The 26,977-nt window shown below is 41.9% G+C and overlaps 1 protein-coding gene across 1 annotated transcript in view; it reads right to left on the reverse strand.

The window, feature by feature from the left end:
- The window catches only part of cyth3 (cytohesin 3), a 78,051-nt gene extending 51,350 nt beyond the window's left edge, over positions 1-26,701 (reverse strand). The window contains exon 1 of the mRNA XM_033040582.1: positions 26,520-26,701. Coding sequence (XP_032896473.1) covers positions 26,520-26,550 — 31 coding nt within the window. The 5' untranslated portion in view covers positions 26,551-26,701. The remainder of the gene's footprint in view (positions 1-26,519) is intronic.
- Between the last annotated feature and the right edge of the window lie 276 nt (positions 26,702-26,977).

Genomic DNA, 26,977 nt, shown 5'->3' on the forward strand with positions numbered 1-26,977 from the left:
TCACTAGTCGGCACGAACCCGGTGGGCTGAAGGGCCTGTTCCCGCACCAACTCTAAATTAAACTAAAATAAAACAATTCCTTAACCAGCAACTAATCATTATCATGAAAGTGTCTGGGACTATGCGCCCCACAAATTGGCTGCAATATTTCCTTACCTTGCAGCATGTCACACAGTACTTCACCAGCCTTCTTAAGCTGCTGTGGCACGAAAACCCAATCTGACGATCCAAACACAAAATGACACAAGGTACTGGAGTAACTCAGTGGGCCAGGCAGCATCTCCTCCAGCATTCCCAGAGATGCTTCCTGACCTGGCAAGTTACTCCAGCACCTCGTGTCCTTTTGTGTAAACCAGCACCTGCAATTCCTTGCTTCTACAATCCAAACCCAACAATAGAATAGAATATTCTCAGAGTAAACAATTGGCTTAAAAGGCATTGCCCAAAATTGTATCCCAACATGCAGCACAAATCCAACTTGACCCACAATTGTATATTTACTGCACATGCTCAAGACTTGCAGTCCATAGTCAGTGTTTAAATCATATATCCCAAGAGTGTTTAATTGTCATATGAAATGTCAAACCGAACAATTAAATTCTTAAATGCAGCAGCACTACAGGCCAATAAACATACAGATAACACATAACAAACAAATATTCAATAACCCCAGTACTGGGGGGGGGAGACTTTCATAGTTGAGGTTAGTGTTGTGTAGTGTTTGAGCCTGATGGTTGTTGGGAAAATGCTATTCTTAACCCTGCTGTTCGCTGTTTTCAGATTTCTATACCTTCTTCCTGATGGTGGGAGTGACGTGAAAGCAGTCAGGGTGGTGTGGGTCTTTGATGATACAGGCTGCCTTTAAGGCAGCACCACATTGTAATACTTCATTTCCCTATCAACCCCGTGCATTTTTTTCTTTTTTCTCTGTTGCATCTAACTCACCAGCTCCCCCACCTTAGAGACATGCCAAGCCAGTCACACGTCCTCAGATTTTGATGCCCTTTTCAATAGCATATTTTCTCAATGCCTGGCTACATCTGCTCTGAGAGGGATCTTGCACAAGTGAAAACACCTCACACAACGCACAAGAGAGTAGTCAGCACCAAACCACGAAGGACTACATTTAAAAGATATTTGCACAGGTACATGTGCAGGGAAGGTTTCAAGGGATAAGGGCCAAATACAGACAAGTGGGACTAGCATAGATGGGCATCATGCTCAGCATGGGCAACCAATATGCCCCATCTACATTGGTCCCACCTGCCAACATTTGGCCCATATCCCTCTAAAGCCTTTCCTGTCCATGTACCCTTCATGGGCCAACGGGCTTGTTTCCATGCTGTCTGAGTATGACTATCTATGACTCTAAAACTGAGCTGTGAACCAGCCCAAAACAACACGAGCTCATCATACCCAAACAGAGCTTGACACATACCTATTGATCCTATAAGAGTTGAGTCGGGTATCTAGGCTCCACCATAAAACAATGCCAAGGCTTGAACAAATTTTATGATTGCAAGGCTTTATACTATATTTTCCATTTACAACTTTAAAATGCTGTCAGCTCTGCTATACAGCTCAGTTGTCTCACCGTCACCATCGTTTATGTGCTCAGAAACAGGATGAACACAAAGAGATCCACAGATATTGGAACAGATGTAGTCATTCCATATCCCTCCAGCTCACTCCTTCAACCAGTTAATACCCTTTGCTTGTGCTCATGGGGCATGGCAAGGTTATTGGGGATAAATGTAGCCAATAAACAAATGTAGTGAAGACATGAAAGGAAGCATATCATTGAGAGATAATGTGCAGTGATCTCTCCACCCTCTGTGCCACTATTACTATACTTCTACATTGATACCAAAACCACACTGCTCTTGACTTGGCATAACCTTCCATAATTTCTTTCTCCTGCAGCCTCCACATTCCTTTCTCTCTCCCGAGTTCTTGACCCCCTTCATCGATGGGAACTGTTCCTGCCCAACCCTCCGAGATTCTAAAATATCATGTTTTTAAGAAGGAACTGCAGATGCTGGAAAATCTCATTATCAGATCCCCCGAAACATTCTCTGCACCGAGGGTAAAGCACACCATCTTCTCTAGTTTATCCACATGACTAAAAATTCCACATCCCAGAAATGATTTTCACAAATATTTACTGCACTCTCTCAAAAGCTTTTCCATCTCTCTGCATGGGTGGTGCCCAGAAACTCAAGCTGTGGTTGAGCTTGTCTTTTATATCTTGAGATGAAAGGAATTGTACAAGTGCAATCCTCTGCTTATACAGAAAAGTTGAACATATTATTGGAAAAGGCACTAGAAGAGCAAGGCCATTGGTAGGGAAGAGAGATGGGGAACACATGCAAAAACAACATCAATTTTACAAATAGCCTGAAGTTTTCTTTTAAGTTGTTGACTGCACCATATCGACCATATCTCTCATTAATCAAATCTTTATACTTTGGATGTGGACACTATCAGGAAGGCCAGCTGTGTTCCTACAACTATCAGGTTCATCATTTCTAGGAGCAGAATTAGGCCATTCAGCCCATCATGTCTACTCTGCCATTCAATCATGGCTGATCTATCTTTCCCTCTCAACCCCATTCTCCTGCCTTCTCCCCATAACCCCTGACATCCTTACTAATCAAGAATCTGTCAATCTCTGCCATAAAAATATCCATTGACTTGCCCTCCACAGCCTTTTGTAGCAATTAATTCCACAGATTCACCACCCTCTGGCAAAATAAATTCCTCCTCATCTCCTTTCTATAGTTACATCCTTTTATTCTGAGGCTATGGCCTCTGGTCCTAGACTCTCCCATGAGTGGAAACATCCACTTCCACATCTACTCTATCCAGGCCTTTCGCTATTCAGGATCTTGAACCAACAAGCACAACCTCAATCCTACCTCAACAACCAACAGAACTACGGATCACCTCTTGCACTACCTTTGACATATAAAAAATAATTGTGTTCTTCAACTAATGTCATTTTTATGCAATCTTTCTTTTTACTGTCTTGCAGAATTTACACAGAATTTATGTACGACTTTTATTTCAGTGTTCGTTGAGTCTATGCCTGTAATGCTGCTGCAAGCAACATTTCCTTGACATAAACTCGACTTGCCTTGATGTAGCAACAAGAAGCTGTAGGCCTTTGAGTGAAAGTACTCTAAGAGCTGTTGGGAAGGGAGCCCCAGTATTTAGATCGATGATAAAGGAATTGGCAATATATTTCCAAACATCAAATACCAGTGATAATGGAGGCAGACGGATGAAAATAATTTATTCATGTTTATTATTCTTGGCAAGGTCTCAAACAAATACATTATATTCAATTGTTCATAGTTAATGTACTCAAATTTAATGTGATTCCACAGCACCACAAAGCCAATGCTTTACATTAGTCCACATGCATTACATAAACCAGAAGTTCAATAGCAATAAAACTAGGAGAAAGCAGGAAATAAATTGTGAATGCTCAAATTTTCCCATGGACACAGGAAACAATTGTGTAGTGTGCATTGAACTGATTCCAATCACAATAGCCAAGAAAAACGGCACTATCTAGCAATACTTACGTTTCATGGGAAATTATTTACAGCTTAGAATCTGCACAGGACCAGGGTCTTTGATGCCAACAGCTGTTTTTGATTGAAGCCTCCTAGCTAAAGGAAGAAACTTATCCACAGTTTCTTTTAAGATTGTCATGTACTCGACAGTCTAAGGACAGAGGAGGAACTCCAGATAACTGGACATGGCTGCACCAAATCACTTCTATCACAAGTCACAGACAATGGGCAAAAGAGCAGCACAATGAACTCCCCAACCTATTGGCAAGATATTAGCATTGCAGGGCAAGTAAGCAACCCAACAAGAGACCCCCCCTCCCATCCCCCAACCTCTGAAAGTCAGGTAGAACCCCATCCACCTCTCCAACACAGGGCAGATTTCACCTCCATCCCAGCAAGAGGGCAGCATCACAACACAGGGAACGCATCACAACATAGGGAACACTCCCGCAATCTCCCCCCCACAACAAAACAGTGTATAGAAGGAAGCTACCCCTCCTCATCCCAACACCCGCAAGTCAGCTGGGTAATGAAATTGCCCAAGGTAGGGCAGTATCACTGGCAGGATACATTTTGTCCCCGAGGCATGCCTCATTTTTCAACAGCGGATAATAGCAAAGTATCACAAATTAAATGAACAAAGAACAAGGTAAAGAATTAACCTCCTTTTTCACAGCACCTTTCACAACCTGAGGATGTCCCACAGCCGGTCGACAATTGCTTGAAGTGCAGTTACAATGATATCGTTGGAAGCAATCAAATATCACACAGCAAGTCTCCCGCAAATAGCAGCAAATATTGCCTAGGAACTGATGGATACTTTCCTGTTCTTCCCTAAAGATCCCACAGTATTGTTTTGAACTACCTGTCAAAGCCAAAGCAACTTATCCACCCAGATGGGGTGGGGGGCCATTTCCTGCTTGTTACAAATATGACCGTCGTACATGCCTCGAAACCGCATTCCAAAAAAACAACTGAACACAGGAAATTTGAGGGGGGGTGTTGTTGTTATCTTGAAGTGCGGCAGAAGCCAATTCAAAAAGCAACAGCAGGTTTACACAAGGATTAATTGGCAGGGTTACAGAGGAAAGTTTACGTGCAAGACCAAATGCAACAGTCCTTTCAAAGAGCAGGTACAAGAACAGCAGGCTACTTGGTCCACAAAAGGACCCAGACCCATCCTGAACAGCTCCATAACAGAGGACTCGCCGATTTAAGGGCTATTCCCAGAGATACACTCTGACACGGACATCGTGCTGCTGGAAGATCATAAACTCCGTGAAAGACGCTCTTTGGTCTGCCAGAAACTGGATGGTCTTCCAGCACAGTGAGCTGTCCGTCAGGGAAAGGTGCCGACTGCCCCGTCCTATACGGCAAGAGTACGTGATGAGGGACCCACTGATGCTTTGTACAGCGAACACCAAGGCTCTGTGGGAGACGACCTTCCGCTGCTGGACATTGAGGGCAGAGTCTGGTGGGGACACCCGTCAAACAAGGGAAGATATATTACCTCAGGAGGCCACTAGTGGCAAGGGTGTTTTGTCTAAAGATAGGTGCGAACACCACTATGAAATGTATAGACACCGAGTACGTATGAAGAGTTTTTGCATAGTTTATGTTTTGCATATATTTTCGTGAATAAAGATTATTTCTGGAAAATAAAATTGGCCTACAAACAACATTTCCATGTAATCCACTTCTAAACCTGACCGAGATATGCAATGTGAAGCACACACACTCATTATAATCTAAATGAGCAATCAATGGATTGGTTGCCCTCTTTGCTGATCAGCTGCTCCTTGAGGTACCAAGGTCTAAGCGGAAGCTCAGAGGGGATAGAGCCTTTTCTGTTGCTGCTCCGGCACTCTGGAACACCTTGCCGTTGCACATCAGACAGGCCCCCTCACTGTCCATCTTCAAATCCTCCCTAAAAACATATTTTTATTCTTTGGCTTTCGACACTGGCTGAGGCATTGCTCCTGTTTTTAGTGCTTTTAATGTCTTTTAATTTTTAGTGTGTTTTTTATAGTCCTTCGTTGTACGGTTTTTAATGGTTTTTAATTGTTTGTAATAGCTTTTTGTTCATGATTTCTCATGTACAGCACTTTGTGGCAACTGTAGTTGTTTAAAGTGCTTTATAAATAAAGTTATTATTATTATTATTATTATTTGCATCATACAATAATGCCTAACGCAGGTCCTCAACCCTAAACGTTGACTTTGCCTCCACAGGTGCCATTTGACCTGCTAACTTCTTCCAGCAGTTTATATTTTTCTCTAGATTCCATCATCCTCAACATCTTGTGTGTTCGAAGAGGCAGGCTGAGCAGGCTGAGCAGATTTCACAAGATCAACACAAACCAAGAGTTTCTTGGGAACTAAATTAAGCTTTTATGATTCTACAGAAGCCACAATCCACGAGAAACATCACTCCACTCCGACCGCCAATTAACCGATTACTGGCTACTCCAGCTGAAATAGTTCATGGAATCTTTAATCTGCTTAAAACTCAAACACAGCAAGTCAGGCAGTATCTGTGGAGGGAATGCCTGGCTGAGCTGCTGAGTTCCTCCATCACTTTGTGTTCTGCTCAAAATTGTAGTATCGGCAGTTTCTTGTGTCTCCATCTGCTACTGGAGATAATCCAGTCATCTGCATTTTGCAAGGCAAGGCCTGATACTCTCATCAAAATCAAACAAACCAACTTGACAAGTCTATCGAACAATTCCTACTGCGTAAATCAATGGTTTTTCCTATATTTCTGCACGGTGTACAAACTACAAATCAGTAAACCTATCGAGCATGCTCCCTCACCCAATTCAATGGCATCATAACTGCTGCTAACCAAGTTCCGCCATGGTTCTGCACTTAATACATTTTCCCAGCAAAAATGTCCAAAGTTTTGAACTGAAACTTCAAGGCATCCAATCCACTGTGTTAAGGCCGAACCTCATTCATCTGCAAGATATCTGCCTCCAATTTTAAGGTTCATTATCTTAGTTCAAAGTGCACCATTTAGTATTTAATAAATTAAACTGAGTCTAACTTTTTTTTAAAAACTGAAACGTATTGTTAAACAAGGAAGAATGATGTGGAAAATGGTTTAGGAGTTGGACACAATTCCTAATCAACCCCACTGAACTTAACATGCCCTTTAGGAATTTCCATATTTAAACATGTTTGTCAGTACAGTCAGGAAAAGAAAAATGATAATGATTCCAGCAATGCAGAGTAGTTTACTGATCTTTGCCCTCTCCAGCTTCTCCCTTCACCACACCCATAGTGCATGAGAGATTACATAAGGGGCCTCAGAGAGAAGGGGGGGGAGAGAGAGAGAGAGAGAGAGAGAGAGGGTGGTGGGAGAGAAGAGAGAGGGGGGTGGGAGAGAAGAGAGAGGGGGGGAGAGGGGGGGGGGGGGGAGAGGGGGGGGGGAGGGGGGGAGAGGGGGAGAATTGCATTTATGTGGTCCTTGCGCAGCTTTGGGACAAACTCCTTGAATTGGTTTACAGAACATGAAGCACATCAGTGCTGTCTGACATTGTTTACTGGCTGTAGCTTTTGGTACTGTCAATTTGTTCCCTGTGGTGAGTATAACCTGCGACACTGAAAAGGAAGTTGGTGAGCCTTCCTCGCCCAGGAGCATTTCCTGACACATCTGTTGAAAGAGCTGGAATATATAAAATGAATTCTCAAAATTCCTCGTGACGGAGGAGGAAATTGAAGAATGTAACCCAGCAGTGGGGAAAGGTAACTAGGGTAAACAAGACATGTTAAAATATTGGGGTGTGCCTCAGAGTTTCAGTACAAGCAAGTAACATATGAACATTTTCCTGCTTTGGCCTCACGATGAAAATACTTAAAACTCAATTATTTCAATACAGGAGGTGACCAATGATTTGTGCCACACCATCCCCAAACCTCCGACAAAAAAGCTATTGAGGCCTTTCTCTTGGTCTACAGCTATGAAGTTCTATGGGGGTTTTTTTCTAGTTACTTTTTAAAATGTGACCAGGTTCTGTTGTCTATTGACCTGAAAATCTATCTCCTATTGACCTGAAACATCAACTCTGAAGGACACAAAGTGCTAGAGTAACTCAGCAGGTGAGGCAGCATCTCTGGAGAACACGAATAGGTAACGTTTCAGGTAGAGGCCCTTCTTTTTAACATTAATGCTATTTCTCTTTCTGTAAACACTGCTTAATTTGCTGAGTGCCTGCAACATTTGTTGATTTGTACTCCTTACTTATTTCTGTTAATGGTCTGATGCTTTCAGTACATTCCATCTGGGCAATTATGTAATTCCATGCACACCTATTGTAAAGAAAACAATCCAGTTGTGCCACTTATAAGCAAAATTCCCCGACCATGCAACATTCTATATGTCTTATGCACTTATTCTGACGTTATCAGAACTGCCATTCAATGCAAATGCAGTATCTCTATGATTTTGTAAAACAAGAGAAATATGGTCTGTAAACTTCCCTTCAAGTTCATCACCCTCAGTTGTTCTACTAATTTCAATCATGATATGGATTAGGATTAGGTGGTGGGCTCATGTCCAATATTTTGCTTCCACCATACAAGAAATAATTTGTTTCAGTATTGGTGAGTCAGACAAATGCTGAACGAATAATCCATGTACTTTCTGAAATCTTTGCAAGGTTATCAATATTCAGTTCTGCCACTGACCTCATTTAACATTGTGCCTCAGCACATTGTAACTCATGCTTATGTCAATTCTCATTTTGTGCTCAAACACGAGTATACAGTGGCCCCTGTCACATTCTCAGCCATTACCACCATTTAATGACTCCCACACCGCAGCCTACAGCCCACTGGAAACCTACTCTATATATTTGGTGCTGAGATATGTTAATAGCAGGTTACAATCTGAACATGCACCTTCTTGTCGAATTCCACTGAAAAATAGCACTGAAGTGAAAGCAGCTTTTAACTCATCTTAAACTGGTCCCAGGAGAACATTGCTATATTGTTATAATAACAGCCAAGTTATATTAACTTCACTTCACACTCTCACTTCACCCTAAATGATTGAAACAGATTTTTATCAGGTGAAGAATGCTGCATATATACAATTATCCCGAAAAATATTTCTGGATCAAGCACCAAGCTAATATACCCTGGACACTCAATGAAGATGTTGATGATTACCATGGAGCAGGAGAGATTTAAAGAAACATTGGGATGAAATATCACAGCTTTGTGACTTGGTAGCGGAATGTACAACCACCAGAGATGGAGCAATGTAATGAAAATCTAACCCATGGCAAAAGCTAGATGTCTGAAATACGCGCCAAAAAAACTGGGAAACCTCAGCATCTGTCGACAGAGAAATAGTTTACATTTCAGGTCGAAGACCCTTCATCAGATCAACCAGATGCAGCTTTCCATAGATGCTGCCTGATCTACTCAGTTTATCCAGCATTTTCTGTTTTTATTGTGGAGCAATTTAAGTTAGGGAAAGGTCAATCAAGAGACCAAAACTTGAGGCACAGAAATAGAAATATATTGTAGTGATTGAGGCAGTTACTGTAGGTCTCCAAATACTAGTAACTGTTTTTTACAGATGTACCATAGAAAATACCCTAACTGGTTGTATCATTGGCGATTCCACTGCACAAGAACGCAAGAGGCTGCAGAGCATGGTGGAATCAGCCCACTCCATCACAGCTCAGCCCTCCCCTCCATCGAAAACATCTACATGCGTGTCCAGGTGGGGCACAAGGGAGAGGGAAGAAGGGAGATGGGAAAGTTCAAGGTAATCACTGCACCACTGGATGATTACTCAAAGTAAAGGGTCTGTCCTACTTGGGGGTCATTTGAGCCTCATTTAGAAAATTGGTCGACGCGTGGGGGGCGCTTGGGTGATGCGTGCATAGCGCATGGTGTGGCGTGGAATTGCATGTAGTGGCGTGCGGTATCACACGGCACTCCAGGATTTCATAGTGTACCGAAATCCTCGCACGCCACCTGCGTGACGTATCGCTTACGCACGCTGACGCATTGGCGTCGCATGCTGTATCGCGTGGTGACGCATGGTTACGTCACCGTGCGTCAACGTCCGTAAACATGCGACGCCGCGCGCCGCCCACACACAGTCGGCCCGCCTTTTACGCGTCATGTAACCTCTAACCTCGTCCACACAGACCTCTTCCTGGGTTTCTTGCTAGCCTTTGTTGTACTCCTGCCTGGCTGATCTGTAAGTATGAGGGCTGTTGCTAACAGAAGTCTCTGTTGTTGCTGTAGCAATAAAATCTGTAGTTCTTCCATGATGGAGAATAGGGAAACAGTGTATTCTAATGATGTCACGCGCACCAGACGGCTGTGCTAAAGCATGATGACGTGCGGTTTGCGCGCGACCGTCGCACGTCAGTAACTACCGCCCCGTCGCGTAATGACACCCAAGTGGGACAGGCCCTTAACACTGCTGCTGACTGCTGAGGCATTTAAATACAGGCAGCTTACCGGCAATGGATCTTGAGAATCATAACACAGGTGAGAGACAAGCAGGAGAAGGGCAGTATGGGAAAGGAGGAAGTCCGTGGGAAAAATGAGAGAGATAAAAACTATCAGACCACAAAAGTATGAATCAGGCCGGGTTGGGTTATAAACATTCCCAAGGATGTGTGGATTTCTATTTGGATTTCATTCCCCCCCGCATTGAAATCAAAAGGAAACTTGGCAAATGCTTATTGTCCAGTCACAGGCTTGGGTGGGTAGGAAGGAATGACCAGGGTTGCAGTTAGAAACCATTCCCAAGAGTAGATACAAAGGGCAAGAAACTCTAGAGTGACAGGAGATGTTTGGCAGAAAGAACCTGATTCCTGACATGGAACTCTGTGGCATGCTTACATAAACAACATTGTTTAAATAGTTTACTTTAGACATACAGCATGGAAACAGGTTCTTTATCCCACATAGTCCATGGTGACACATTAGTTCCAGGTTTTCCCATTTTCTCATGTACTCCCTCCACACTAGGGGAAATTTACACGACCAATTAACCTTCAAACCTGCACCTCTTTGGGATGCAGGAGTAAACTGGAACACCCAGAGGAAACCCACGCAGTCACAGGGAGAACGTGCAAACTCCACACAGACAACATCCGGGGTCAGGATCAAAACCAAATCTCCAGTGCTGTGAGGAGGCACTCTACCAGCTGCACAACCGTGTGTCAAATCACATCAGTTATCAATGGGAAACATTAATTACATCTAAATGACACCACATTAGTTATGACCGTACTGAAGGATGCATGGATTTTTTTGTCAGATTTGGATTCCCCTGGTATTGAAAACAGAAGGAAACTTGGCAAGTGTGCACAACGCTCTCATAGTTGGAGCAATGGAGCAGAGTTGTACGATTTGCACCACCTAGTTCCTGCTGCTTTAGTTAGATTAGCTTTCTGTGATCCATTATGTAACTTATTCCCACCCTGCCCTTTCCACAACAGAGCAACACACAATTAAAATCTGAATGACCCACTGAGCCATGAGAACGTTCCAGATCATTCATCCAGCATCACATCCTCCTGCTAATGTGACACTTGGCGCTCTGGTCTCTCTCTCTGTATGCACATGTACGCGCGTGTGCATGTGTACAATTATTGGTGTGGATAGAGAAGGGTATTTCGCTCCCAAAATGGCTGTGTTATGGCTCCACATAAAGAAAAGCTTGCATTTCTACAGCACCTTTCAAAATGCTCGAGTGCTTTATGCCAATAAAGTATTCTTCCTGAAGTACGCAGATTAAATCAGACAAATACATAATATTAATTCTGCAGGCACGATTGAATAATATAAATAGAAGGCAGTTATCATGTGCTCAAATTTTAGCTGGAATCAGGGAAACCTGCAAATATTACAAGAAACAAGGAATATTACTGACAGTTTTACCATCCCACAATTCGATTTCATCTGTAGTATGTACCAGTCACACCCTTTAGAATACAAAACATAGGTACAACAGCATAGGAACGGGTCTTTGGACCACAATGTTCATGCCAATCATAATTTCCTCCGCCTGCATGTGATCCATATCCCTCCATTCCCTGCATATCCATGTGCCCATCTAATAAAATTGCACTGTGGGTCAGGCAACATCTTTGGAGAACATAGATTGCGACTTTTGAGGTTGGGATACTAGTCTGAAGAAGGGTCCCAACATGAACCGTCACCAATCCATGTTCTCCGAGATGCTGCCAGATCCACTGAGTTACTCCAGCACTTTGTATCTTATTTTGTAAACCAGCATCTGCAGTTCCTAGTTTCTGCCTATCGAAAAGCATCCCATGCCACTATTGCATCTGCCTCCACCACCAACCCTCTATTACACCACTCTCTGTTGTAATAAACTTGTGACACTCTCTGTGGTGCAGTCAAAGCCATGAAGACATGGTTTTGAGACTTCCAAGAATACATCCGGTCAGAAAGGAGAGAGCCCAAGTCCCCGTCAGGCAGCACAATGATGCCTTTCAACACCAGATCAATACCATGCCCAGTGCACCACTACTCACATGGCTTTACAGCAAGGCTCTTCAGCCAGGATGAAAACAAGCCTCTCAATTATCAATCCCTCTCAGAACTTGAATTTAACTACTTTGTAAGGCAATATTAAATGTATCTACATTGCAGAAATACACATATTTGTGCCCCTTATGCATTTAACATTCACTGGAGGAAAAGCCCTACCTCTACCTTAGGACAGCACAGTGGAGGAGCGGTAGAGTTTCTGCCTTACAGCGCCAGGTTCGACCCCGACTACGGGTGATGTCGGTAAGGAGTTTTTACGTTCTCCCTGTGACCGCGTGGGTTTCTCTGGGGCTTCAGTTTCCTCCTATATTCCAATGTCGTACAGGTTTGTAGGTTAATTGGCTTCTGTAAATTGTCCTTAGTGTTTAAGATAGAGCTAGTGTTTGGTGTCGGCATAGACTCGGTGGGCCAAATGGCCTGTATTCCCACTGTATCTTTAAAGTCTAAAGTAAAGTTACTCTCCCTCTATCCCCCCCACCTCCGCACTCACACATTGCATTTGCACCTGAAATAATATGTTTGAATGAGATCACATCCTCTTACTTATAAGCTCCAACGCATATAAATCACCCATCACAAAAGGGCAAACTCCTCAATAAAGTGTTAATGTAGTGAAAGCAGCACCACCCTGCTGCCCAAAGATCTTATAGCTATAAGATCTTTGCTGCTGCCAAGGCAAGTAGAACAATACCATGCACAAACACACAGAAGTACATCCCTTTCCAATTATGCCCACAATTTAAAACTATCCATAAATTCTAACAGAATAAGATGAATTCCATTTGCCTGCTTTACTGTTTGCCTATTTTACTCTAGAACTGTTCCCCTCCCCCAAAAGACAGCCATTATTCCTCGATGAGAAATGTAATTGTTTTTTAGAATTAAATCCGATGTGCTTTATCCCAATTAACTTCTATACGCTACTGCTATTTTAAATACAGATAATTAGATTTTATTAACCTCTATTAGCCGATGGGAATAAAGACAGTCTAAGCATTTGAATTTATGTTGTGAGATAAATTTGGAAAAGGTTTAGTCTAGATTGACACCATAACTGCAGATGTTAATAAAATAATATTTTATATTTGTAGATGTAGCTCATGTATACATTTCAACAATATTTTCATCTAAACTATTACCACTAAATTAGTCACTGTAAGCAAGTGTAGTCTTCATTCTTTATATTACAACAGCGACTTCTTCAAAAAGGTATTTAATTGGTCGTCAAAACATTTGGGATGTCGCAAATCACAAAATGCCTGGTAGAAACCTTTGTGAAAACAATGCATCGACAATAATAGATTTTCATCCCATTAATGCAATAACACACAAATAAATATGCAATAATGTGTAATATAATGAATGAATAATCAGTAATAGTACCAGACCATAACAGTGAAAAGTCTGTAGTGCAACCAAAACAAAGTCCAGAATAGATCACAGTTGCTGAGGTAGGGTTGTGCTTAGTATTGTACAGTGTTCAAGAGCCTGATAGTTGCTGGAAAGAAGTTTATTTTGAACATGCAGGTCAAAGTTTTCAGGCTCCTGTACCTACCCTGATCGTAGGAGCAAGATAATAGCATAGCCTGAGTGGTATTGATCTGATGATATCAGATGCCTTTTTGAGGCCTTCTGTAGATCCCATCGATGGTGGGGAGGTCAGTATCTGTGATTGACTGATCTTTCATGCCTTCTTCATTCCTGGGTGTTCAAATTACTGAACCAAGCCATGATGCAACCAGTCAGTCTACTCTATACCGCTCATCTGAAGAAGTACGATAGACTATTCGGTGAAAGACCAAAGCTCCTCAATCTTCTACGGAAGTCTGCTATAAAGCGTTGATGAGCTTTCTTTGTGATGTTAACAATGTGCACACCCAGCTTTATATCTTTGAAGCTGTTGACTCTCTTCACCGCCATGCTGTCAATGAAGGGGAGGGATTGCCAGGATTTTGATCCAAAGAAGGTGAAGAAACTGAGATTGATTTCCAAGTCAGAATGATGCATGGACCTCTTGAACCCATCCTCAACCGGTGATGGCACATCTCTCTTCTGAGATGTACAATGAGACAAAACCTCAACTGCTGATGGGAGATTCTCAACATGGAAAAAAAGGACCCCTGGGTCTGCCTAAAACTTGCTGGGGTTCCAGTGCAAGCATCTTTCCACAACTAAATGCTCCAGGGCTTTGTGCAAAGGAACATATAGACGACTCGTGCAGCTACCATCAAAATCGAAAATCTTCCAGCCCTTTCTAACTAAGGAACAAACTTTTCAGCTTGTTTTTTTCATGAAAAAATGTTTTTTTATGAAAAAGCTGATGCCATTCTGATATCATGCAAAGATGCAGAACCGTGAGTCTATTGGTATGAATGGCAATGTACAACGCACTGTTTTGTACTTTTATAACTGTTACAAGTATAATTTTGCAAAATAAAACCTGATGTTGCCCACTGCTACCTTGTGACTGTGCAGCATCCCCTCAGTGCTGGCCAACCCTGCAGTAATCCATTGATATCCCCCCCCCCTCCTCACGTCACACCTGCATTACTCTCTCTTGTGCTCCCCAAACTATTCTCATCTCAATCCTCTCATATGCTCTCTACTTATGCTGCAATTAGAGAATGATGAAATAAGTGTACATGCAAGAGGATCTCAGTTCATTTTTGCTCCTTTACGGCGCACATTTTAACGTGATCTGTTTTAATTAGCCAGACAGTTAGTTACAAACATTGAACACTAATCACCTAGGTTTACTCATGTATTGAGCAAAGCAACAGATGGTCATGCCTGCCTACTTACCAACAACACCAACATAAAAAACAAACACTCACATATGCATAGCACCTTCTATGACATTCCACAAAACAATAATGCGTGTGCGTGTGTCTCCCATCCACCCCCCGGAGGAAGAGCGTGACGCGAGGGAGTGAGCTTCATAGAAAGGGTTCAGAGAACATTTACGAGGATGTTGCTGGGACTCAAGGACCCAGTAGACCTCTGGGTCTTCTCCGTGGATTGTCACCTTATCGTCGTGGAGAAGCTTGTGTGGTCCTGAGAACAATGTCGTCCGGAGCTATGCTCCTGGTGGGGCCACCCATGGCAGTAAGGTCGAGGGGGAGGTCTCTGACAAAGAGCAATCCAACCAAGAGCTCAACAGTGGAACAGGCAGAGGATGATGGCTGACTTTAGTGGAGCGTCACAACGGCTGGGAAGGCGGAAGAAGGCTGCAGCAGAAAAGGGTCACCAGTCATCTTGGACTCTGGGTCCTGACCCAGATCTGTCAAGGACTGTGGGGGGGTGGCTGTCTGTGCACCAGTCACCCCATGTTAAACAAAGACACGCCATGAGAGGACAGTCATACTCGTTTCGAGTGACCGCTGATGATGATTGAAACCTATTTAATACTTTTCCACCAAAGGCATTGGTGCCATGCAGATTTGCAAGTGTAGTCATTGTTGACAGGTTAGAATCAGAGAAACTACTTTGGACACAGCAATCCCCACAAGCAACAACAAAAATAAATGACTAGATTTTTAAAACAATAAAAATGCTGAAAATACTCAAAGTTAAGCAGCAATTATGGAGTGAGAAACATAAGGATTTAGACATGTACAATCCAGAGAACAGAATTGCCCAGTTCTACTAAAGTCATAGAAAGATAGAGCATAGAAACTGCCCACTGATTATCAACCACAAAATTGATGACTGGGGATGAATATCGGACAGGATAGAAAAAGGGGGAAAATTTTTCTTCCCATCTTCATTGAATGGCATAACATTTTTTTTTTTAATTTATCCATCCACATGGGTGAACGTTTCGAAATGTTATTGATAAGAGCACAACTAGAGGTACAAGATCATATTGTTCAGGTGGTAAAACGGGCAGAGTGATGTTGCATGTAATTTAATCATGGTAAGTGTAAGTTGATTCACTTTGGGAGGACAAACAAGGGTAGGACATACACAATGAATTGTGGGGTTCTTGGGAATATTGAGGCACAGAGTATGGCCTTGGTGTAAAATTCCAAGTATACAGTGTGCCTTGAGCAAAACACAAAATGCTGGAGCAACTCAGCAGATCAGGCAGCATCTGTGGAGGAAATGGACAGGCAATATTTCAGGTCGGTAACCTTCTTCAGACTGATGATACTGCGTGCTTTCCCAAACCTTGCTGCCATCTTCAGATAGTGTTGGATTAACAAACTCATAGTATACAAGAACAGAGAGGATATGGTAATACGGCTGTTAAACTGCATAGAATTCTGGTCATACTAAAGGAAAGATGTGACTGCATTGGAGAGGGCGCAGAGGAGACTCATCAGTTACCTGAGATGGAGCATTTCAGTTACGCGGGAGACTGAATAGGCTGGCCTTGTTTTTTTTCGAGTAGAGGAAGTTAAGGTAATGAAAGTCATGGACAAAATTATTGGAGGCGTAGATAGGTGGTTTTAGGAAGCTTTTCCCCCATACCAGAGGTGTCTGGAAAGCATATGTTTAAGGTACGGGGCAAGAGATTTAGCAGAGATCGGAGGAGGAGTGTAATTCCACCCAGAGTGTGCTAGAATCTAAAACACACTACCCGGGAGAGTGGTAGAGGCAGGTACTCTCACAATATTCATGGACTAAGAGCTGGATTCGTATAAGATTATGGTGCTCAGCATTTATCAAAACATTACCTATGCAAGGGCAGGAAAGGGCATCAGTTGGTTTGCAATCCAACAGGCTCATGTTCCCACAGCAAGCTTTCCATTTACATAACTAACAATGTTGTTTTGCTATACAACACTGGTGGGAATTCCATGATTTAATGCATGGTATTTTGGCACTGTGTTACAACACTAACACGTTCCAATCAGCCAGTTGCAAACGTACACAATTTTGCATATTTCTGCTTTAAAACTGATGAAGCATTGGTCCATGGAAGGAAAAGAAAGGGAAGGGGATAGTGTCACTAGAGAGGCAGTAATAATTCAAGTCTCCTAGAATATGCACTAGAGCATTCCTGCAACCCACTTTCACATCCTGTCGATAAAAGGGGGCCAAAATAGAGGGCCAAAAATAGGAAGAATTCTACATTTGAAACAATTATCACAAATTTAGACATTTTGCTTATAATTTCCTTATGGACATCATTAGCGACGCTAATGAAATCCAGACTTCAAACCCTCCAGGCAACACTGGTCATCGTTAACCGACTCATTTTCCACAACCACTCTACATTTCCCTCCTACGCACATAAACAATAGCTTAAATCCTCTCCCCAATGACCACCGCAATTATCATTTTTCCAATTGCTCCTTCTTCAAAATAAATGTTTTTGACAAGTATACATTTAGCCTGAATATTCTACTGAAGAGCAGTAAATATTGCACCCACATGTACCTGAAACATTTTCTTGCTACATAAAGGACTACAAAAAAGGATTGATGCACATCAATGTGTCATGCTTTTTTTAAATATACATATAAATATATAAAAGAGTGGGTGTTCCAACTTGTATCCCCCTTCCAGCTACTTCTGGCGACACTGCCTTAATATAATGTTTTGTTTTATGATATCCTTCGCTCAATAATTACTCCCTTGCTGTTTGGTAAAATGTTACTCTTGGAAATCTGGCTGCCATTTTATCATGAATTACTCTCACCCTACTTGATGTCAACCTTCCTTGTAAAAAGCTATTTGTCAAATTACCGTAAAATTCCAAAAGTATCTGCTAAAGTAATCACCCTGCTGTCACATTTAAACATTCTATAGCAAGAGATCAACTAAAAGGAAAATCAGAGATGTTTGACCTTTTAAAACTAATTTCTCCACTCCTATCCACCTTTTTAACCTCAATGATGTACGTGTATGTATATAACAGTCTCTTTTAGAGAGACACATTGCAGTTCCACGAGTTTCATCATTATCTTGGGGGAGTGCTGCAAATGTTTCCACTCAAATGCCCGAGGCAGTTGCCCATCTATCCCAGAGCTCATCATCAGGAAGGTTGCATATCTCTCTGAGAGAATCAGCCCTGTAATTCAATTTCATGCCACTGTGTCCAATAAAGGCACATTTTAATTTCAGGTTTCTCAAAATTTTTAAACACTTAAAAATACTATTACCAGATTTTCATGCAGGAAGGAACTGCAGATGCTGGTTTAAACCGAAGATAGGCACAGAAAGCTGTAGTAACTCAGCAGGTCAGACTGCATCTCAAGGAATAGTTGACATTTCAGGTCAAGACCCTTTTTCAGACTGAGCATCAAGGGAAAGGGAAACGAGAGAAATGGACGGTGATATAGATCAAATGAATGAAAGAAACGATCGCCCAGTCTCCATTTGGTCTCCGAAGTATAAGAGTACACATATGAACAATGGATACAGTAGATGAGGTTGGAGGAGGTGCAAGTGAACCTCCGTCTAACCCGAAAGGACTGTCGGGGGCCCTGGACAGAGTTGAGGGAGGAGATATAGGGACAGGTGTTGCATCTCCTGCGGTTGCAAGGGAAGATACATGGGGAGGGGTGGTTTGGGTGGGAAGGGATGAGTTAACCAGGGAGCTGCAGAGGGAACAGTCTCTGCGGAAGGCGGAAAGGGGTGGAGATGGGAAGATGTGACTAGTGGTGGGATCCCGTTGGAGCTGGTGAAAATGTCAGAGGATTATGTATTGTATGCGACGACTTCTGGGGTGAAAGGAAAGGACTAAGTGGACTCTGTCCCTGTTGCGACTAAGCGGAGGGGAAGCAAGAGCGGAGCACCGAGGCGACACGTGCGAGGGCCTCATCTATGATGGAAGAGGTACCCATTCCTTAAAGAATGAGGCCTGGTGTGGAACACTTCATCTTGGGTACAGATGCAGCATAGGAGGAATTGAGAGTAGGGGATAGAGTTTTGCAGGAAGCAGGGTGGGAAGAAGTGTAATCTAGATAGCTGTGGGGGCCAGTAAGTTTATAATGGAAGTCAGTCAGGAAATTGGTGGGGAAGTGGATTACCAGATTTTTGTCAATTCTTATCCCCTCTCCAATCCCATCGCCCGTGTTTACTTTTTTGTGAGGTCTCCCCAGTTTCTTTCTTACTCCATTGTGCATTTTGATACAGTTTGCAAGTCATTTCATCCAGCTTTGTTAGATCTGAGACTTTCTAAAGTTTGAAACACCACACCTTGTTGGTTACAATTGCCTCCCGTCCCCCGCCTGTATTCTCAACCACTTTGGCATTTCTTGAAAAACATTCTCTCCCTTATTAACTGGTGCCAAACGCTACACACGCGCACAGCATGTATGGTCGCAAGGAAAATAATTACACTTGTTTTTGAAAGTTAATCTTACTTTTATATGTTTGCAAGTCTGCGAAAACAAAATGCCATAGATTCCATCTCAGACCAAATAATTTTATATCCAAAACTAACAAAGCATCATTTGACATACCCCCAACACAAAAAAAAAAATTACAGCTTTAAACCAGTTGACAAACATCATCACTTCGCTCCTACTTGCAACAATATTTTAGTATATTGCAATCTAGGTGACAAACTAGAACTTTTGAAAAAGATTACTACACAAAATTCACAATATTAAATAATAAATTGGAATCATTAAAGTGGTGTAATAAATCAACACCATGCAAGATACCGACTCTGTTACATATGCTATACTTCAGGCACAATATTTGAAAATAGTTCCCAGAAATAAACTCAAAATCAATTTAATGCAGTTATTCCAAAGCTTTTCTTCTCTCCATTAAAGGCAGATTAAGTATCTTGATGCTTAAAACACAAAAGTGATACCATGTGCAAAAACATATTAATCAAGAGCAGAAGTTCACCACTTGGCCCTCAAGCATGCCGTGCCATTCCATAAATTATGGTTGATCAGACTGTACCTTCAACTCAACATTCCCGTCCCTCACAGTAACCATGCTCATCAAATATCGATCAATGTCCTAAAATGTTTAAAGAAACTGCTCCACTAGAAAGAGATCCAAAGACTCATAACCCTCAAGTAATTGCATCTCTCATCTCTCTCTTAAAGTGTATGAAGAAACTATTGCAGATGCTGGTTTACACCGAAGATATACACAAAAATGCTGAAGTTGCTCAGCGGGGCAGGCAGCATCTCAAGAGAGAAGGAATGGGTGACGTTTCAGTTCAAGACCCTTCCTCAGATTGACAGTCTGAAAAAGGGTCTCAACCCAAAGCGTCACCCAATCCTTCTCTCCAGAGATGCAGCCTGTCCTGCTGAGTTACTCCAGCCTTTTGTGTGTGTATGTCTCTCTCTTGACAGTCTGAAGAAGGGTCTCAACCCAAAGCATCATCCAATCCTTCTCTACATAGATGCAGCCTGTCCTGCTGAGTTACCCCAGCATTTTGTGTGTGTGTGTTTCACTCTCTCTTAATGGCCAATCATTTATTTTTTAATAATAACTCCTCATTCTCAAACAAAAACAAAAAATGTTGGAAATACTCAGCAGGTCAGACAGCATCTGACCAATGTTTCAGGTCAGACATCCCTCAGTTATGATGAATATTCTCTGACCCAAAAAGGTCGACTCTTCATTCTAAATTCTCTCACAATTCTGTTCATACCCAGTCTATTGAGAATTATCAGGATTATTTTTCAGTCAAGTCACATTTCACCCTTTTAAACTCCAGCATATTCAAGGCCAGTTTATCCAACCTTCCCTTTCAGTCTGAAGAAGGGTTTCGGCCCGAAACGTTGCCCATTTCTTTCGCTCGATAGATGCTGCTGCACCCGCTGAGTTTCTCCAGCATTTTTGTGTACCTTCCCTTTCAGAAGGTCTATTAAATCTCTGAACAGTTTCTAATCCATTTAAATCCACCTTTAAATAAGAAAATCAATATTGCACACAATAATCCATATGTGGTTTACTAATGACCTACATAAATGAAGCATAACTCCCTACACTTTTGTATTCAATAAATAATATTCTGTTAGCTTCCCTAATTGGTAGCTATAGCAGTGTACTAAGACTTTTTATTAATTGTATACCAGATTTCCCCAGATTCTCCTCTTAAATGGTCACCATTTAGATAACATCTTTATTTATTTATTTATTTGCCAAAATAGACCATTTCATATTTCCCAGTATCACAATCTCATTTCATTCTATTTTCACACATTTTGAACACAAACATAGAGGAAGTAAACTCATTTTCTCCAACATAAGATGTATATTATAGTTAAGCAATTCCTCAGGAACAAACATACATGCAAATACAGCAGACAACTCAAAAGCATATTCTTCAATTTCAATTACTTGCACTGAAACAAGTCACTGAATTATTTTTCCTTTTCAGTCCCACTTTATTAAAGCAGAAGACACCAACTTTATTTTTAATGTGTTAATGTCTCCGTGGGAGAAATCAAATATGTGGGGGAAAGTGTTTATCTATTATTTTCCACTCATTCTCATCCCCTCCACCTCAGAACCCACCCCTCAAATTAATGGCATTAATCCCAGTCGGAATCAGTTAATTCAATAAATCTGTATTGACCCACATTAATACAAGTTAATTCAAGGCAGTTCAGGCAATTTCCTTCCATCCGCAAAATACATTTTGTAATGTCTGTTTTAAAGCTCCCACAGCAAGAGGAAAGCCTCAAGGCTGTCCTGCAATGCATGTTTGAAGCACTCCCCAGAGTAAAATTAGACCCATTCAGAGAATTCTTTAGAAATATTTCCCTTACAAGAAAAAGAACCATTCAAGGCATGAAAGCAGGTATCAGAATACAATTTCAGGTAGTGAAGGGCTGGTGACAAGACAAGCAAAGTGGAAAAAACAGCTAATGCTGTACATTACAGAAATGTCATGGTTATAGGAGTAGGAAAGATAAATTGCATTTACAGTTATGGGTACTTTTTCACCTTTAGACAGGAAAAGAGGATATTTTATAGGAAATGTATTATCAAGGTTGGACAGCGACTGTGTCCTCCATAATGTTTGGGACAAAGAGCCATTATTTATTTATTTGTAGAAAGAAAGAAAAAATCACATGTGGTTAAAGTGTACATTGTCAGATTTTAATAAAGGCAATTTTTAATAAATTTTGGTTTCACCATGTAGAAATTACAGCAGTGTTTAAACATAGTCCCCCCCATTTCAGGGCACTATATTGTTTGGGACACAGCAATGTAATGTAAATGAAAGTAGTCATGTTTAGTATTTTATTGTATATCCTTTGCATGCAATGACTGCTTAAAGTCTGCGATTCATGGACATTATCAGTTGCTGGGTTTCTTCTCTGGTGATGCTCTGCCAGGCCTGTATTGCAGCCATCTTTAGCTTATGTTTGTTTTGGGGGCTAGTCCCCTTCAGTTTTCTCTTCAGCATATAAAAGGCATGTTCAATTGGGTTCAGATCAGGTGATTGACTTGGACACTCAAGAATTTACCATTTTTTAGCTTTGAAAAACTCCTTTGTTGCTTTAGCAGTATGGTTGGGATCATCGTCCACAGCCAGACATAAAAACAACTTTTTTCCACGAGTAGTAGCTCTACTCAATAACCAAAAATCTGTTGCCTCCTTTTGCTCTGGTATTTTATTTAATTCACATGTTTAATCAATAATGTTTTATTATTAATGCTTAATGTTTTATGTGTCATTCCCAACTGTCACTGTATGTCATGTTGTCACATGCGGGCAGAGCACCAAAGCAAATTCCTTGTATGTGATTACTTGGCCAATAAACTTATTCATTCATTGTCTTGCTGTAGAATGAACCCCCGGCCAATGTTTTGAGGCATTTGTTTGAACTTGAGCAGATAGGATGTGTCTATACATTTCAGAATTCATTATGCTACTACCATCAGCATTTGTATCATCAATGAAGCCGAATGAGCCAGTACCTTCACCAGCCATACATGCCCAAGCCATAACACCCCCACCACCGTGTTTCACAGATGAGGTGTCATGCTTTGGATCTTGGTCAGTTCCTTCTCTCCTCCATACTTTGCTCTTGCCATCACTCTGATACAAGTTAATCTTCGTCTCATCTGTCCACAAAACCTTTTTCCCCAGAACTGTGGGTGCTCCTTTTACTTTTGGCAAACTGTAACCTAGCCAGTGTTTTGCATCTTGCAGTGTAGCCTCTGTATTTCTGTTCATGAAGTCTTCTGCGGACAGTGGTTATTGACAAATCCACACCTGACTCCTGAAGAGTGTTTCTGATCTTAGGTGTTTGGGGATTTTTCTTTATTATAGAGAGAATTCTTCTGTCATCAGCTGTGGAGGTCTTCCTTGGCCTGCCAGCCCCTTTGTGATTAGTAAGCTCACCAGTGCTCTTTTTCTTCTTAATGATGCTCCAAACAGTTGATTTTGGTAAGCCTAAGGTTTGGATGATGTCTCAAACTGTTTTATTCTTGTTTCTCAGTCTCATATTGGCTTCTTTGACTTTCATTGGCACAACTTTTGTCCTCATGTTGATAAACAGCAATAAAAGTTTCCAAACGTGATGGAAAGACGAGGTGCTGAGAGCTCTCTTATACCTGCATTAAAGGAGGCAATTAAACACACCTGAGCAATTACAAACACCTGTGAAGCCATGTGTACCAAACATTATAGTGCCCTGAAATGGGGGGGGGACTATGTATAAACACAGCTGTAATTTCTACATGGTGAAACCAAAATGTATAAAAATACCCTTTAATATAATCTGACAATGTTCACTTTAAGCACAGGTGATTTTTTCTAGATAGATAGATAGATAGATACTTTATTAATCCCCTTATTCAGGGGAAATTCTGATGTCCTTGCAGCACACTAATAAAAATACAACACAGTATTCATAAAGAAATTCAACACCAAAACATCCCCCCACAGTGATTCCCACTGTGGGGGAAGGCACAAAGTCCAGTCCAGTCCAGTCCATTTCTATTACAAATCTCAAATTGTGGAGTACAGAGGCAAATAAATAAATGATGGGTCATTGTCCCAAACATTATGGAGGGCACTGTACCTCCCAGCAGAGTGCGTTGCTGGCTAGTACTTCTGATAAACCTATTCTGAAGAAACAGATTTACATGAAGGAGAACATGTGCAAATGAAGAAAGGATATCATCTCCAGTCATGAGAATTGGATGAGCTCTAATAAAAGTACTTTGAAAAGAGGGTGCAGGATATTATCTCAATTGAGTGGACGTTGAAGGCAAATTGACGTGGTCCAATAAGTTACTTATCAGAGGAATTTGTTGCAAAGACCAATGTAACAACTATATTACATACACAAATCACCCCCTTCCAAAAGAACAAAATGTAACCAGTCAACATTAACAAGTCTGAAGAAGGGTTTCGGCACTAAACGTTGCCTATTTCCTTCGCTCCATAGAAGCTGCTGCACCCGCTGAGTTTCTCCAGCATTTTTGTGCACCTTCGATTTTCCAGCATCTGCAGTTCCTTCTTGAACATTAACAAGTGTCTGCTGGTTGATACACCCTGCTTTTAATCATGCCTCCGGTTTTTTTCCTTGTAGTACCACACAAAATAGAAAATAAAATATCCTCACTAGGCACTTTGATCAGTACAAAACTGAAAGTGACTGAGCTCAAGTAAAGAGAACGACAATGGCAGAAGATTGGCACAGTGGAGTAAACATCATTACAGTTTGTACAATAGTTATCACCCAGGAAAGTTGTCCAAACCTTTCCAATCATCAGCAGAGAAAAATAGAATTCAGTAAACTACAGTAACACCAAACAGTTTATGGCTCCTGCCAAGTTTGCATCGTGATCATCTTGGAATCCTGCTAAAATAGTTACACTATCAACTGGAAACAATGAATGTTTGAAGGTTACAGGAACGCAGATTAAAATAGAAAACAGATATAGCTGGACATATTTCTCATGTCTATGGCACACATGCAGCTAATTACTTGTAAATGATATGCCAGTGATCTTTGCATCACTCAACATCAAAAGTACATTAAGTAGACTTGATGGGTCAAATGGCCTAATTCTGCTCCTATGACATGAACTTATGACCTTATCACTTTAATATCAAAAGTATTACTTAACACCTGGTCTAAGATGGCTTTCCTAGTTTCCCACTGCTGTATATTTTCTCCCAACCAACTGTGCTGATAAATGAGTGTCTGTTACGAAACCACTGCAATCAAAGAATACCCAGAGATTCTGTCAAGTTAGCTGTTGCTAGGGTTATGATCACACAATGGGCATTAGCAACCCATCGTTTAGTGTTAAAGGGCAGGGGGAGCCGAATAATTATCCACGGATTTTGATCTTTATGCAGTGACCCCACCAGTAAGTGGGAATCAGACAGTAGGAAGTAACCAGGTTAGATTTTTAAACGAAATAAACCTCACAATCAATTGACAATCTCTTAGTTCACATTACTGAAGGTGTACTGATCAAGCTACTGGGGAATCAGTGACCAAATAAGTCAAAGTACAATATCACACGTTCAATACTAATGATGATCAACAAAAATGACTGATCAAATTGCATTAAAACAAAGTTAAAACAGACCATTTACAATCTCACTCAATTTAACGTGAACCAGACCACAAACACAGCCAACAGCGAACATGCGGGTGGAGTTATCATATTACACAACTCTGGACAACACTAGAGGCAATGCAATGCCATCATTTGCAAGTAAAACACAGCAAAATGAAAATCACCCATATTCAAAACTATATGGAAAAGAGGTTAAGGCTGGGCAGAGAAGGAACATATCCGATTTAATTCTTCAAATGAAACATTTAAAACCACCCTATAAAGAGACTGCAATTATATAACCATTTAGGTTACACGCATACACGGGTCCATGATACATGTAGGTTTAAATACACATTGGATTAATGTCACTAGCAACAAGTTTATTACACAGTGGCAACGATATCAACAGACAGCTTGGTAATACACAGCCCGTTACTTTTTGAGCAGAGATAGACTTAAACAAACACCCACCCCAACACTAACACCCTCCCTTCGACAGCATGGAACCAAAGCCAAATAACTAGGGAACAGGGCGTTCATCTGAGTGGAGGCGGTCGAAGCAGGGAGCCAAACAAGAATCCTCAAGATCCCCTTGACACCACCTCATCCTCACCCACCCCAACCCCGGACTCTCAACCTCATTCCTCTCCTTCCACCCCTCAGCCTAACTTCCAAATCCTCTCAACCCAATCCTCCACTCCTGATTTCCCCCTTAACTCCCCCTGATCCCTCTCACCTCAATTCCTCTCCCTCAGCTCTGTTCCTCCTCAGCCTAATTCCTTCCTCACCCCAACCCCTGGTTCACCCCTCACCTCCACTCCGATCCCCACTCGCCCTGATCCTCCTCACCCCCACCGATTCCCCTCGCGCTGATCGCTCTCACCCTCAGCCCCATCCCTTCCTCCTCGCCCCCACGATCCTTACCCGGCGGATTCTCCTCCATTCTCGACACCATGACGGAAACAAGGGTGGGTCCGGAGAACCTGGGGACCGACGAGCGCTTTAACCGGCGGCTGAACAGAGTTTAAAGTGACGCTCCGAGCGACCGAGCAACCGTTAGCGCCGTCCGCGACTCCGGCGGCAAAGCCACTACGTCATCCGGTCACGTGGCGTCACCGATTGTCCGCCTCCGGGCCACGTGACAATGTGGGCGGGACCGATGGTCGCCAATGACAACAACAACATGGGCGCCTTTGGTGCCCTGTCTCCGTGGTCTGGCTTTCCCTTTCTAGGGATGTTGCGTGTCCAGCTTTTCTTGTTCATTTTATATGTAACGACGACGAATTACATCAAAGCAGCGCCTTCATTGGTAGAAAGATGCCGATTTGGACACCAAATCTCCGCACGGCAAGATCCCACAGGAATCAACGTGATGAATGGTC

This window comes from Amblyraja radiata, chromosome 22, assembly GCF_010909765.2.
Source record: "Amblyraja radiata isolate CabotCenter1 chromosome 22, sAmbRad1.1.pri, whole genome shotgun sequence".
Taxonomy (NCBI): Eukaryota; Metazoa; Chordata; class Chondrichthyes; order Rajiformes; family Rajidae; genus Amblyraja; species Amblyraja radiata.